Source organism: Rhipicephalus sanguineus, chromosome 5 (genome assembly GCF_013339695.2).
Source record: "Rhipicephalus sanguineus isolate Rsan-2018 chromosome 5, BIME_Rsan_1.4, whole genome shotgun sequence".
Classification (NCBI taxonomy): Eukaryota; Metazoa; Arthropoda; class Arachnida; order Ixodida; family Ixodidae; genus Rhipicephalus; species Rhipicephalus sanguineus.
In genome coordinates this window covers 59,456,994-59,471,869 of record NC_051180.1, presented here as the reverse complement: position 1 = coordinate 59,471,869, position 14,876 = coordinate 59,456,994, and the positions used below count along the sequence as shown (strand labels likewise).

Here is a 14,876-nt window from a genome sequence, read left to right as displayed (position 1 = left end):
CGCGCATTGAGAACCGACGGTGCGATCGACAACGAGTTCAGCGCCACTGCGCATCACTTAGCTGTTTTTTTAAGCTATAGTTTAGCTAAGTTTAGCAATCCGCCGCCTCATTGTCATAGTGTCGACTTACGTTTCCTTGATGAGATCGACAGAGGTGTCACTCTATTTGAAACTCGGATTTTTCCGCACTAAGCCACACGTATTGAGCAAACGACAGTTCGCTAAGCGGCAGTTGTTTGGTAGAGCCCGTCGGCGGGACTAGTCCGAGTAAACGTCTGGTGCAGTCATAGTCACAAGAGAGTTGCGTTCGAAATGTAAATGTCAACTACGTTGTTGGAAGGCACCATCTGTTTGCGTCAAACAGAATAGGTTTTCACCTGGCCTGTCTACAATACAGTGTGTGTGTGCAGCCATTAGCATTGCATCTAATACCCATTGCGCTGCTGCTATTGGATGTGGACGCAGGAAGTAGAGAGCGTCTGTCGATGGAGAATTTGTTAACTTGTGTGCATTTGTCCCTTTGCAGAGCTACGGCCGCTATACGCAAACGCACACGCTTGCATACAGCAGCCGTGGTAGAAGAGTATGTGTTGGCTCCTTCGTTAGCTCTATATGCATAGTTCAGACACCTGCTGCGAACAATCGTTAAATAGTTATTACTGATATTACTAACAAAAGCTCCAACACATTCAACTCACCCTGTTGGAATCTGCATATAGCGAAGCATCCTTTGTACCTTCGTCTTTCACCCTTTGTTCAGATGCGCACAACGCGACGCGTTTCACTGGGTCTTTTTATTGGTTTGTGGGCTTGACGTCCTAGAACGACTCATACAATGAGACGCCTTAGAGAAGGGCTCCTGATAATTACGAACAGCTGGTGTCCCTTAACGTGCATTGAGGATGTACAGAACACGGGCCTCTGGCCTTTCGCCTCTATTGAAATGCGACCGCCGGGATCGAACCCGCGACTTTCGGGTCAGAAGCCGCTCACCGAAACTAATGTGCCACCACAGCGGCTTTCTGGGCCTTTTCACTCATTTTCTGTGATAGGAAACGGAGACCGTGATGTCGACGATCGTTCCTGACCGAATTTCTCTGGGAAGCCTTCCCCAGCTAGTCTAAAACCGGAAGTGAAGTGTACACCGGAAGCAGGTTAAGTACATACTGGAAGTACAAAACTCAAGCCTGTCTAAGCCCTGATGTCCCTATTCAGAAGTGACATGGCCAACCTGAAGTGGCATGAGAGAAGTTAGGTATGGCCCAGAAGTGACGTAACGAAAGAGGGAAGTGATTTCGAAGGAGCAAAGGGAGGTTTGACATGAATAAAACATTGCATTAATTGAATTGAAACACACTTAGTTGTGTACCAATTTCTTTTATGTGTGACCTAAGCCGCAAGAAAGCAGCAGCAGGCAGGGCTGGGGAAAACACGAAGAGGTTCAGGAAGAAAGCTTCGATTTAATATGAAGCCCACTAGCCACTGTAGACCGCTATCCTCCTGGCGCATGAGCCGAAGTCTCAGAGAATACGTGCTTCCTTAGTTATTGCCGGATATTGATAACATTTGAGTAGTAGCGCTTACTTGTAGATGCAGTGAAGTCGGGGCTTTTTTTTTTTTTTCCCTATGAAAACCGACGCAACTCAGGGGACGGAATTGGGAAACAGATAAAGCGATAATACTTATCCTGATAAACCTCTCGTGATGAACGTAAACTTTAACGCGCATTTAACGAGTTCGAGAGTTATGTACAAAATGATTAGCATTCTGCAAGCTGCCTAGCAACTCCACTAAAAGTGTATATTGCGCTGTGTTGTTTTTACATTATTTCTTCCTTTTTGCCTGAATTTGCCTGCTTCGAGCTTTGTCTTTTCTAAAAACATGGTCTTCATTTTTTCTCTCACGCAGGTGCACCTGCTGAGACGGATGAAAGTAAGTGGGATATTTGAACGTTTCATACTGCCACTAAGAGAGCTAGCTTATTGTTCACATAATTGTCCTCCTGTTTCGATCTCCGAGTCGTAAACACGATGCTTCGGTTTCTTTTTATCTAACCAACTTCTTCTGCTTTTACTAATAACTTTAGAATGTGAACAAGAAAAGCCGCTCCAAACAGCCGCTAGTAATCAACTTATTTTTTAAGCTGTACGAGATCTCGATCGACTCATCCCAAACACACCTTAATGAGAGGATTTCTGTCTTCCCAGCCTAAAACATTGTGCCGCTGCAGAAGAACGATCCGGCAAAACTATCTTTTTCATCTATTTCTTGTTTTCTAGTATGCGCGAAACCCTAAGGTTAACTAACATGGAATAGACGAAGGCACAGGCCCCCCCAAAAAAAAAGAAGAACGCGATGTGATTTATTGAACTCTTTTTGCCTTTTTTTTTTCTTTTTGCAGACGTCATGAACTCCGGGGCGATTCGATTGATTTAAATCTTTTTTTCCCGGTTTCTTGCAGACATCACAAACTCCGTGGGATACCTGAAGCCGCTTCTGCTGACCTTGCTGCTGAGCCTGATTCTGGGCCTCTCCTAGCCGAGTGCTGCCTTGTTATCGAGGTAAATAGTCATTAAGGTGAAAGCCTTCAAAAACTCACAGGGTCCCTTGCGCATTCGCCTAAGATGGCTACAAGGCAAAAGCCATCTTTTTCTTCTCAGTCAATTGTCCCCGCCCCCGAAAGCTTTTTTGCATCTAGCGTGGTTTGGCACGGCCTCCGGGATCGGAGGCATTGCAAGCTTTCTGCATCTCCTGCTCCTCCAGGATCGGCCCACGTATAACCAAGCGACAATGTCATGAGATGGCGTGATCATGTGACATCACGAATTTTGGCGATCTGTGACGTCCTGAGGTGACCTCATGGGGTGACGTCACCGCATGATCGTGATTTTTTGCATCACTCGCGTTGACGCCGACGCCGGTCTCTCGCGAAGTACCGTCAGGTCTTGCCAAATCTCGAAGGCGCCGACGGTCAATTTTCACTTTTGATGAGGCTTCTAAGGGTTTCGCCTTAATATTTGAGCGAATCTAGTAGACGTCCAGAATGACGTCACTGTTCACGACAATGATTTCAGTGGTGTTAGTTCTATCATGGTCCCTCAATACTTTTTACTATTCATGAAACTCCCGCGAAAGTTTCACATAGGGACAAAAGTGGCCACCAGAGGCGCCACCGTAAGCAGAAGGGCACTGATCTGCCGCGCTTGGTGGGGCAGTTGCGCGTTCGCGGAAGCGTTTGCCTTCAAATACACTTCCGATACTTTCATTCTCCGTGTTCTCGCTAACAAATCATAGCAGTGATTATAGAGAGACAGAGAGAGAAATGTTAAGTGAAATCCAGGGAGGTTAACCAGAAGTTTTTCGGTTTGCTACCCTGCACTGGGGAAGGGGTAAGGGGGATAGAAAGGTAAGAAAGGAAAAAGGAGTAAAAAAAAACGCACACACACTCAAGCACGGGAGCATCATAATCGTTTAGCGAGGTCGGTTGAGCGGAGAAACTTCAGCAGCGCCTTCGTCGCTTTCTGGTTGGAAGCTAGAACGTTCCGGCACTCCAATATTGATTGTTCAGAAAGCAGCTGGTCATCGAGGCGTGCAGATAAGATCGCACACGAGGTCCCGGTCACCATTCCCGATTCTGATGAAATTTACTGCAGGTCTAGGCATTACACCCAGAACAATGGTTTCGCAGTTAGTTTTGCGAAAAAAAATTTTGTTCGCCTGAAAAAAAATATATACAAATTTTGGCCGCAAAAAAACGCTTTTCCGCATATTTCGCGATTTCTGAATTTTGAGCGCACCTAGAGATTAAACCGTGCACTTCTTCGTCACAATATTTATTCCCCTTAAAGAACAAGTGAAACACAATCTTATGAGGCTATTATTTTTCTTGCTTATTGAAGCACTTTTGAAGAAAAAATTCACAAACTTGGCAAATTGCACAAAATACCTGTTTTTCAGGAATTTATTGCTGCAAGCACGTTAAAGTGAGGATAATAAAAATTGGTACATATTAACTTTGATACTTTCGCTCTCTTTTAAAATAATTTTTGTGGTTTTACCGCGCTCCGTTTTACTCGATAATTGGGCTGAAACGTAAGTGATTTACCAAAAACGCCGAACTATGAAAATGATTTTCTCAAAAAGGCCATTTTTAATTTTTTTTTAAATCCCTCTGATTGAAGTCAAGGGCGTCATCTACCATTGCGCAGAAAAAAACGTTGCATTATTTTGGTTGCTAACAAGTTATAGTGCGTCGCATGTGACCATGCCAGCCTAGCGGCCGCGTCGTTCGTTATGGGCTGAAACTCGGATATAAGTTGCTAAAAATACTTGCACGTGACATAATCACAAATCAGCAGCTCCACATCAACAAATGCGCAGCCCGGTGTCATGGTTCAGCAAGCTTTGTCTTGCGGTCAGCCGCTTGACAAGACCTGCAGCAGCGGCCGCTCGATGCTGCGGGCGCTCACATTACATGAGTGCCGCTTCGACGGCGGATGAGCTCCGCTTGCGCATGAAAACTACGCTAAGAGGACAAATGAGACAAGGAATGCATCACTGTGACAGTTAAAGGCCGTTAAGCGCCAACAAATGTCATCGGCATAAATGGATATATGAACTGAACTCGGTATACGTTCCACGATTCCGATCAACACGAGATTGAATAATGTGGGACTTAAGACGCCACCTTGCGGAACACCACGGTGTGTGTAGTGCTGAGACGTTGGTCCATCATCAGTTTGCACAAAGAATGATCTCATGTGCAGGTAGGATCAGATCCAACGGTACACTCGACCACCAAGACCAACCGATTCGAGGGCGTCAAGTATGGCCTCATGAGAAACGTTGTCGTATGCTCCTTTTACATCCAAGAAGAGCGCGACGGATAACCGCCTGCTCATTTTCTGGTGTTGGACGTAAGTTACCAGATCAATGACATTGTCAATGGAGCAACGAACGCGTCGAAAGCCGGCCATGGCATTTGGGTATACATTATAGCGTTCCAGGAACCACTCTAGTCTGGCAAGGATCATTAGCTCCATCAGCTTCCCTACACAACTAGCCAGTACTATTGGGCGGTATGATGCCAGCTCTAGTGGGGATTTCCCAGGTTTTAGAAGCGGGACTAGACGGCTCGTTTTCTATTCTTGTGGGACTTGCTCATCTCGCCAAGATTCGTTGAAGACATCTAGCAAAGCTTCTCGTGCACGCTCAGTGAGGTTGCATAACATGCGGTACGATATGCCATCTGGACCAGGTGACGACGACCGATTGCACGAGGCGATAGCCGCATCCAGCTCCTCAATCGTGAAAGGCATGTCCATGCGTGAGTCCAATGAAGGAGGTGTGATATCAGCAGCAAGGGCTCCTGTGGAAGTCGAACGGCCCACGATCTCCCTGCAAAAATCTTCAGCTACTTCGCTATCCCGTCGATTTTGGAAGTGCCAAAGCTTTGAAAGGAAATCGCTGTTCAGGAAATGTACGCAGGCCTCGCACCGTCCGCCATATCTGTGACAGAGGTTTTCGGGGGTCTAGAGACTCGCAGAACTTCGCCCCCCGTTGAGACTCTAGTTTATCTAAACGACGCTGAATCTTCTTTTGTAAGCGTCTGGCTGTCCTTAGATCATGAGTAGATTTTGTGCGTCGGTACCTTCGTTCGGCTCGTCGACGAATCGCACGAAGTCGTTCCAACTCTATGTCAGTTTCCGAGTGCCTTGAGGAGCATGTCAGCGTGCGCATCGCAGACTGCGCTGCTTCCTTGATCGCTTGCTCTCGGCCAGAGGAGAGACCTCCGCGACAAGCCTCTTCGATGTTGGTTTTAAACGCAGACCAATCAATTCTCCTGATTGCGCCTACTGAATGACAGCCAGCGAAGCCTTTGATGTTAAGGTAACAGGGAATATGATCACTGCCATGTGTCTCTATGTCTATAAACCACTTTACAGATGTGGCGAAGCGGCGTGACGCAAACGTCAAGTCCAAGCAGCTGCTATATGTGGAGACTCGTAGAAATGTAGGGCTTCCATCGTTAAGTAGGGACAGATCGTGATCAGACACGAACGAAGCCAGTCGCTGACCTTTTGCGTTAACTTTCGGGCTCCCCCAGATAGGGTGGTGGGCATTAAAGTCTCCCGTAATAAACCACGAACCAGGGTTTTGTAGGCACTATGTGCGACTTTCAAACGAAAGGTTTTGATTTTGCGCATGCGGATTTCATAACACTGCCGAGTTCTCCTATACGTGGCTCTTATTTTTTTTTTTTTATCCATTCCCATATACTGACGCAATGACCAGGAGTTCTAAGCTGGCGTTCCAGTCTTCCAGTTAGCCACCCTGCTCCTTCTATGTAAACACCGGCGCAAATCGAAATCAAGCCGGAGCTTCCATCAACCAAGTTATTCAGCTTAAACTGATCAATTATACATCAAACTGCATTACTCTTTTTGAAGCTTTCCATAAATTTTCTCGTTTCAGCGACAGCACCAGCAAACAGCACTATCAAAGTAGAACAAAATATTACATTTTAGCCCCCGGCATCACTTTTTAGTTTCTATTATTAACGAGAAAGCAAACGCACACACTCCGAACACCGCACTTCACATAAAGCTCCAAACGCACGGTGTCTTTCACTAGTCTTGGTCGATCTCGAGGCAGTGAAACGATGTTTCCATTTACTGTGCTCACGTCCGCACGTACAATGTCACTTGCATCCAAATGTTTTTCGCACACGCGAACGTAATTCGAGTCAAACGAAAATCAGACAGTCTCCTGTCGAGGGATTGCACGTTTCCACCTGTCGCGTTGTTCTGCGTCGGCGGGTAAACCAGGTAAACAGAACAGGGAGGCTTTTTCGACAGTGCCCTTGTATCCCCGAGCGACAGCCCGGCACACAGCAGGTGTTGGGCATCGCTGTCACGATGAGGTGACCGCGAAAAGAAACAAGGGGTGCAACCAGCACAAACAACGCCACTCCGCGCCCACACTCTGCTAATGGCGGCCAGCAGCAGCCGGTTTCCTCGTCCCCCTTTTAGCCACGCCAGAGCCGCGGCACGGAAAGTGCGCGCGGTATATGAAGCTGTCCGATTGAGTTACGCGGGAGTTTCATGACCAGTAAAAGTATTGAGAGGCCATGGTTCTATATTCGTTAATGTACCTGAACCACTCGTGCTGTAATCCCAATCGCAGCCCGCACACACGAAGTGAAGTCGATCCTTGATTGATATAACGACGCTCGTTCATTTTGGGCGTCTCGGAGGAATGTGGCAGTTCCACGTTTCAATTTCAATTTTGCCAGGGAAATTTGTCAGACTTCATCACTCTGTTAATATTGCCAGTGGCCGCTTTTTGAAAATCACAAAGCGGCAACAGGCTGTCCGCAGGAAGGGATCAAGTTCTTCCACTTGACCCGACCGCTTGTCTCTCCTAATTAAAAAGTTTATTTCATTTCTTTAATCACGGTCGTACTTGATGTCTCTAGCCATTTTAGGATGTCTGGTGCTACAGAAAAAGTATTTTTGAGGATTTTCAGACATATTTCTTGAAACACCCTGTACACGACTCTCACAGTGCCTGCGTTTTCTGTATTTATGCACACGTAATCATTTAGTGCATTATTATTATTATACACACGCAATCATTTAGTGTACTAATATAATAACAATATTTGTTCGTATTTTACTGAAAAAAAAAAAAACACGACATGATTATGAGGGATGCCGTAGTGGAGGGCCCCGGAAGTTATGAGCATCTGATGTTATTTAACGTGTACCTAAATCTAAGTACACGGGCCTCAATCATTTTCGCCACCATTGAAATGCGGCCCCCGCGGCCGGGATTCGATCCCGCGACTTTGGGTCAGCAGTCGAGCGCCATAACCATAAAGCACAGTGGCGGGTCATTTCCTATTATAGACACGTAACGATTTAGCAGTGTTGGACGGAACGGCGTTCCAAGGAACAACGTTCCAGGAACTAGTTCCTTTTTCGAGGAACGGAGGGACGCTACCATTCCATTGAGGATCGATGGAACGGTAAGGGTAACTCGTTACGTTCGTAGGAACGGCTGAGGGAACGGCGTTGCTTCTGTGAACGTTCCTCGGCATTGAACAGGCGCACGCACGCAGCACATCATGCAGAACAGGTCGGATGGGCGACCGTGTGAAGCGAACGAATCTACAGCTCGTCCACTCACTTGAATAAGGCGCCCGCCGAAGGCACAGGGAAGATGTCTTCTGACATCCGGTTGCGTGGATAGCGGGGAAGAGGACCGAAACGCAGTGGACGCGGTTGCCGCAGTGGCGCCTGTCCGGTGCCTTCGATGTTTGCGTTTGAGCAGGTATTTCTTCAACATGCGAGTTATATTCGTGGCTATCGTTCTATAATTTTTATTGTAGTTCATTTCGACAGCCACCGCACCGATGACGCCTGTCATGCAATGAACGATACGCTTACATCCAGCGCTACATTCTCGTTGCGCCCGCTGATCCTGCCCTCGCCCCTACGACTTCGGTTGACTTCCTTCCTACTTGTGTACAACACGGCAGCACCCTCGAGCGCCTGATGGAGCGGCTCTTCAACATAGCGAACCAAGTGATGACGAGAAAAGTCGGCTGTCGGATACCATCAGCATCATCATAATCATCAGCCTGACTGCGCCCACTGCTGGGCAAAGGCCTCTCCCATGTTCCGTCAACCGACCTGGTCCTGCTTGCGGCGGCCACGTTATGCCCGCAAACTTCTTAATTGAATCTGATCTACCCACCTAACTTCCTGGCTCCCTCTTGCGTGCTTGCCTTCTCTTGGAATCAGTTGCTCTTAGGGACCAGCGGTTTTCATCCTACGCGCTACATGCACTGCCCATGCCCTATTCTTATTGATTACGACTAAGAAGTCCTTAACACCCATTTGTTCCCTGACCCACTTTGCTCTCTTCTTGTTCCTTAAGGTTACGCCTATCATTTTCCTTTCCATTGCCCGCTGCGTAGTCCTCAATTTCAGTTGAACCCTCTTTGTAAGCTTCCATGTTTCTTCTTCGTAGGTAAGTACTGGTAAGATGCAGCTGTTATATGCCTTCATCTTGAAGGATAGCGGCAAACTACCATTCATGATTTGAGAATGATTGCCGAATGTGCTCCACCCCATTCTCATGCTTCTAGTTCAATCTCATGGTTCGGCTTCGCGATCACTACCTCTCCAAAGTCGACGTATTCCTTTACACCTTCCAGTGCCTCGCTACCTATCGCAAAACGCTGCTCTCCCCAAGACTGTTGTGCATTACTTTAGTTTCCAGCATATTATTTTCAGATCTACCGCTCTGGTTTCCTTGTCTAATTTAGTAATCATGAGTTCCAATTCGTTCCCTGAGTTACTCATACAGACATCGACATGCAACTCTTACTGAGTGCGAATATATCCTGGACATTATTTTCCCCTCACACTGCAATACTGAATCAGCACTCAAACGCATATTGTTAAATGCGAAGCATTTCTTAGCGAACCCTAAGCACTTTCAGCGTTTATACCTACGTGTCTATAGCTATCTAGCCGGCTACGTCTGGGTGCTCTCGTGATCGCCTCCTTAACTTGGTGTAGATCAAAACTGGCATGGGAGGGTAAGAGGATTTGACGAACATCACTGTCTGGTCATGACATGAATCACCGTGAAAATCCGGCCGCGTACGTCGTCAAACCCTTTCCTTCAGACACGTGTGGCACACACCCGTTTACCATGGGTTGCGGTGTACGGTTATGCGCCACAGGTTATTGACAGTTTATATCTACCCAGGATCGGCTAGAACAGATATACAGATATTGGTAAATTAAATGCGAGAGCGTTAAGAAAAACCGGCATCGACAGCGTTGACCCGACGAATGCAAAGATTAAAAATTAGGATCCTAGCAGGAATCGAACCCAAAAATTCTGCTTGGCAGTTAGGTATTCTACCACAGAGCCACGCCACGTAAGGGAAATGCTTTGGACAAACACCATATGCAGATGTAATGTTGGTGCAACGTCAATTGTGGTTGTGGTGCTGGCTATCTAATTTTATAACGAAGCAATAAACGCTACGTATGTACTCCTACGATACAGGCGTGATGTCATGTTAACGTCCGTGGTTCCAGTGTTGGCTTCGCTTTTATAGCAGTCTAATAAACATTGCATTTGCATTCATATGATCCAGCTAGCAAAATTCAAGCGTCGCTCGACCCCAGATGAATACGCTAACGCATGTTACATATGATATTCACGTCATCGCACCGTAAAGTGCACTTTCGTTTCGAGAATACTGGCGTATGTTCTCTAAAGTAGTGAGTGCCGACGTTACGTCAGACCGTAAGTTACCCTTTAAACGCCAGTGTTGTCGACGTGCCTGGTAAGCCCACGATGCGCACACAACTATTGCCCTTACAAAAACACATCGATCCACCTCGTAACGCTTGGCTCAAAGCCAAAAATGCAGCATAACTACTCGCTGACTGCTTCACATGATACCGATTCCCAGAAGGTGTGGGAACTACCGAATTTTTCTTTTGAATGCGGTTTCCTGTGCAAGAAACATAATTATATTGGTGCATGTGTGGAAATTTCTATGTGGACGTCTGAAGCGCAGTATTTTGACTGCGCATTTGAAGACAGACGTGCAAAGTGCCACATGTGTTGCACTTGTAATAGACGAGCACGAAAGTTGCAATTAGATATGTCTATAGTATGGCCAGTGGTCTATAAAAAATCGCCTAGAAGCGTTTTTTAGATTACTTTTATCTACATATAACCTTCTGCCGGCGATGTAAAATTCGCAAAATATATGTACCTTGATGTGAGCTGTAAATTGCTGATTTTATTTCGCCTCAGGATTATACGGCACTATATTTTGATTAAAATTTCAAATGTAACGTTAAAGCAACGACACCGTCCCAATTTTTGAAATGTGACTGGAACGAGTTCCTTTCGCATTAAAGGAACCTGTAACGGGAAGTCGTTCCAAGATTGGGAAGGAACGAGGAACGAGCTGTCGTTCCTGTTTTAGAGGAACGCACTCTAAGAAAAAAAAAGCGAGTATTTGGGGAGTATTTCTGCTACACAACAATAAAGGCTCGTTCACACTCGCGAGTCGCGACTAGCAACGGTCGCGCGATCCATTTGCGACTGGAAGTCAAAAAGCGACTCAAAGCGACCGATGTTCACACCTGCGTGCGACTTATAACCGTCGCCATACAGAATTCAAGTCTGCTCGCATCCTCGCTCGTATTGCCATTGCCCTGTAAAATAGGCTGACGTACTGTTCCTGCGCATCTGATTGGTTCAGAGGTTTGCGACTGCAGTCGCGCGACTGAAAAATCGAGCAGCGAGCGACTGAGCCAAAGCAGTCGCTTTGCGACCAAAACGGCCATTCGCGACCGTTTTGCGACCAGTCGCTTTGCGACTAACTTAGTCGCGCGACCGTTGCTAGTCGCCGGTGTGAACCAGCCTTGATCGTCATCTGGCTTGCTCGCGTTTCCTTTCTTGAAAACCCGGCTCTCGCCACTTTCCTATCAAGAATGCTATGTCACGCTGATAACGCGCGCGCCGTTCGTGACCGGCAAGTGCCGGGACCGCGGTGTTAACGCGAGGAATGTACGCGAGGTGGATGACGATTGTTGTTGTGTGGCAAAATACTCCCTAAATACTCGATTTTTTCTTAGAGTGTGTGTACAACACTGCGATTTAGTGTATTACACACCTGACGGTTCTATCTCGCTTTTGTTTTCTTTCCACTGACAGTTGGTGCAACCCTTACTTTCGTCCAGTGAAGCCTATCCTGAGTCGACTTCAGCACAAGGGAGTCTACAACATTCTGCAACACCCAGCCTTTCACTCGATCCGAAGAGGACGTCGAGCAAAATATTCAAGACGTGCCTTCTTTCCTTCGATCCGAACAGACCTTGTGTCACATCTGTCACCATTTTGAACAAGGTTCCCAGAAGCGCCGTTTCTTATTGACAGAACGAAATGACACATAGTGACGCGGGCTTTTTTTTTTCTTCTTTTAATAGCGAGAACCAAAGAGGCGTTCCACGCCAGACTTGTACAGTATGTAATCCAGCATAGGGTTTACAGTGTGTGTGTATCCTGAATGACTTTTTTTTTTTTTTACTAGCGCTTCGGAGAACTTTCGCTGCGAAAGCGCTGACTCGTAGCGATGGAATGTGTGTGATGGACGATGTGACGATATACAGTAACCACCATCGCAGCGATGACAATATTGCGTATTGCGTTATTTCTTCGTTTTTTTCTTCTTTGCTAATGTGGACGCCGAAAGTCACGTCATGTCTGCGAAGCTATACTCTCGATTCGGATGGTCATTGTAAACAGTTATGGCAGTCACGTCCCTTCCCGTGATATCGACATAATCGCGAGTTGCTTTGAAATGTTCGCGTATAGGGCAAGCGATATGCTTTGCTATTCATTTCGTATCAAGGTGCACAAGTTCAAACAGAGCAACGTTGCTGACTCATTTTCCGCCTCTGAGTCGCCAGTATCCCTCTTTTTGCGATTCACGTTAGCGTATAACTTGGTATCCTTCAACTGATGCGCTTAACGTACTAAAAGCTCGCACACCCTCCAGTTAAAAGTTCCACTCAGCTTACAACCGCAGCAGCTAGCGCAGTCCACCACTCCACTTCAGCTCACGAGGACTACGTACGGGAAATAGAACGTAAGAACGAAATGTTCATCTCGAGGTCAGCACACGTGTGCTCGCGGTCTCAAACTCGAGGAAGCCCTCGTAAGGCGGCGTTAGAGGGATAAATGTAGTCGTGTATAGTAAGTGTTCGTCCCTTTGTTGTGTCACGCAATATGCTAGTCCTTGCCGAAGCCGTCCCTTCATGTTTATTAGTAATATATTTTTTGTCCATCTGACGCTATCACACTGTCCTACAAACACAAATATAAAGCGATGTCCTTGAATTTCAAGCAATATATGTTCGTTTCTACAAATATTTGCGACAAAAATTCACGTAGTATTTATCAACTCCTGCAGGGTTACTCTTAGCGAACTGAAATTTCGTCATCTTTGTTTATTTACTAATCAGCCTTGAAAAAAAAAACAACGTTGTTGAACCGCTTAGGATATTCATGCTCATGTAAGATGAGTACATTTTTCTTTGACGTGGCCACGTTATTTACGTATGCCTCGCTTAGGCAGCAATCACGGAGGTATCGGTTTCCAAAATCTTACAAGTGCCTTTATTTGGAGTATTTCTACAAGTGTCATGCTTCCGTTACTGCAAACAAACACAGTGTTATCGATGCATTGAAATTACCTGTACACTTCCCAGGTCGGTCATCATGCAGCTGTCCGCTGTTTTATTCTCTATATAGCGAAACAGCCGATGTTACTCTTGCAGGAAACTTTCAGAGCGCCTTCAGCGTTGTTGGCAATGACAAAACTCGAACTACGGTAGGGTTGCTTGGAGCATGATATGAGAAGGCCGCTCCGCACGCACCATGATTCCTCCGTGGAAGCAAATTACTTCAGATTGAGATAATTGGGCAATATAAAGGAAAAGCTAACAAGGCGGGGCAATGAGCAACTTGCATCCAAATAAAACTAGTCAGGCCGTCAAAAATGAAAAGAAGAAACACAACAATGTGAAATAAGATATTTATACTAAATCCTTCTGTTTGAATACTCTTCCTTGCGTTGAGTGTGTGTATTTCTTCTTATTTTGTAGTTCGTGGCAAGAAGTGAAGATTGTAAATAGTATATTTCAGTGACGCCCTGGTTTGATCCGTTTCGAATGCACGTGTATCTTCGTTATTGTTAACTGCCGCTTGAAACAAAACAACAAAGTGCAGCGCGAAAATTTACCTCGTTTCACGCGAAAAACAATTGTAAATCATCATTCAGCACCTAAGGCTTGCGCTGTAATAAGAAACTGAAAAATGAAGATATTAAGCCGAATACCACAATGCGAACTAATTAGTATGCACGTTATAGATTGAATGAGCACAACATTATCATATAAAGCCGGTTCTTACGTACACTGTGAACTAATTATGTAGCAGCAATGCTTTACGTGTGTTTGATGATGCCTTTACAAATTCCTTTACTTTATGTATGAGTGTGCTTTTTTTCTGTTATTTATATTGACACTTATCCATTGATGTTTTATTGTACTTGTTCACTCGCAAATAAACTACTTAATGAGATAGCTGCACTTCGCTATCAAGTTGTAACTGGACTACGCCATGCACACAAAACAAAACTCGCACGTATTAATTCAGTTCACACAACAAAGTTTTTAGTTCCAAGGCACAATATTTTTATAGTGCGAATGCATACCTGTTGCAATTTTTGCTGTACAGCGTTTGAAGTAATAAACGTGATGATCGATTGAAACTGTTGTTTCTGCAGCGTTTTCGCAATGATAGATTGACACTTCGGTTACTGCTCACATTCGTTCTCCCAACCGCACAACGTAATCCAAGGTAAGTAAGTGCTTTATCTGCAACAAGTATGTGGCAAATACGCCTGATACTAGTTACGTACGCATGCGCATTCCTCAGTTATTATTTATTTAAAGTCATTTATTTCATAGTTTACGTGACTTCCCTTTACGTTAAGCCTTTGAGTTCCGTCAAGACTTCGCCGAGGTGACGCTACCGTTCTGCGTAGATTCTGGGCGTCGCGTTTACCCATGCGTATGCGTTACGTGTAGGGATGGCCGACCCTGCTACCTGTGAACACTGCAGCGACGAAGAAACAATTCGACATGTTCTGTGCGACTGTCCGGAGTATATACGGCAAATAGAGACAATCTCTTTGTCATGCTTTCAACTAGTTAGACGACCAGCCTCTATCAGAACAAACACTACGCCGTCCAGACTTAACGTCT

At 45.7% G+C, this 14,876-nt stretch overlaps 1 protein-coding gene across 1 annotated transcript in view; it reads left to right on the top strand.

The window, feature by feature from the left end:
* Positions 1-14,370, top strand: part of LOC119393694 (uncharacterized) — a 297,394-nt gene extending 283,024 nt beyond the window's left edge. Inside the window, exons 4-6 of the mRNA XM_037660820.2 lie at positions 1,909-1,932; positions 2,462-2,561; positions 11,761-14,370. Of these exons, the coding sequence (XP_037516748.1) occupies positions 1,909-1,932; positions 2,462-2,538 (101 nt within the window). The 3' untranslated portion in view covers positions 2,539-2,561; positions 11,761-14,370. The remainder of the gene's footprint in view (positions 1-1,908; positions 1,933-2,461; positions 2,562-11,760) is intronic.
* Positions 14,371-14,876: the final 506 nt, after the last annotated feature.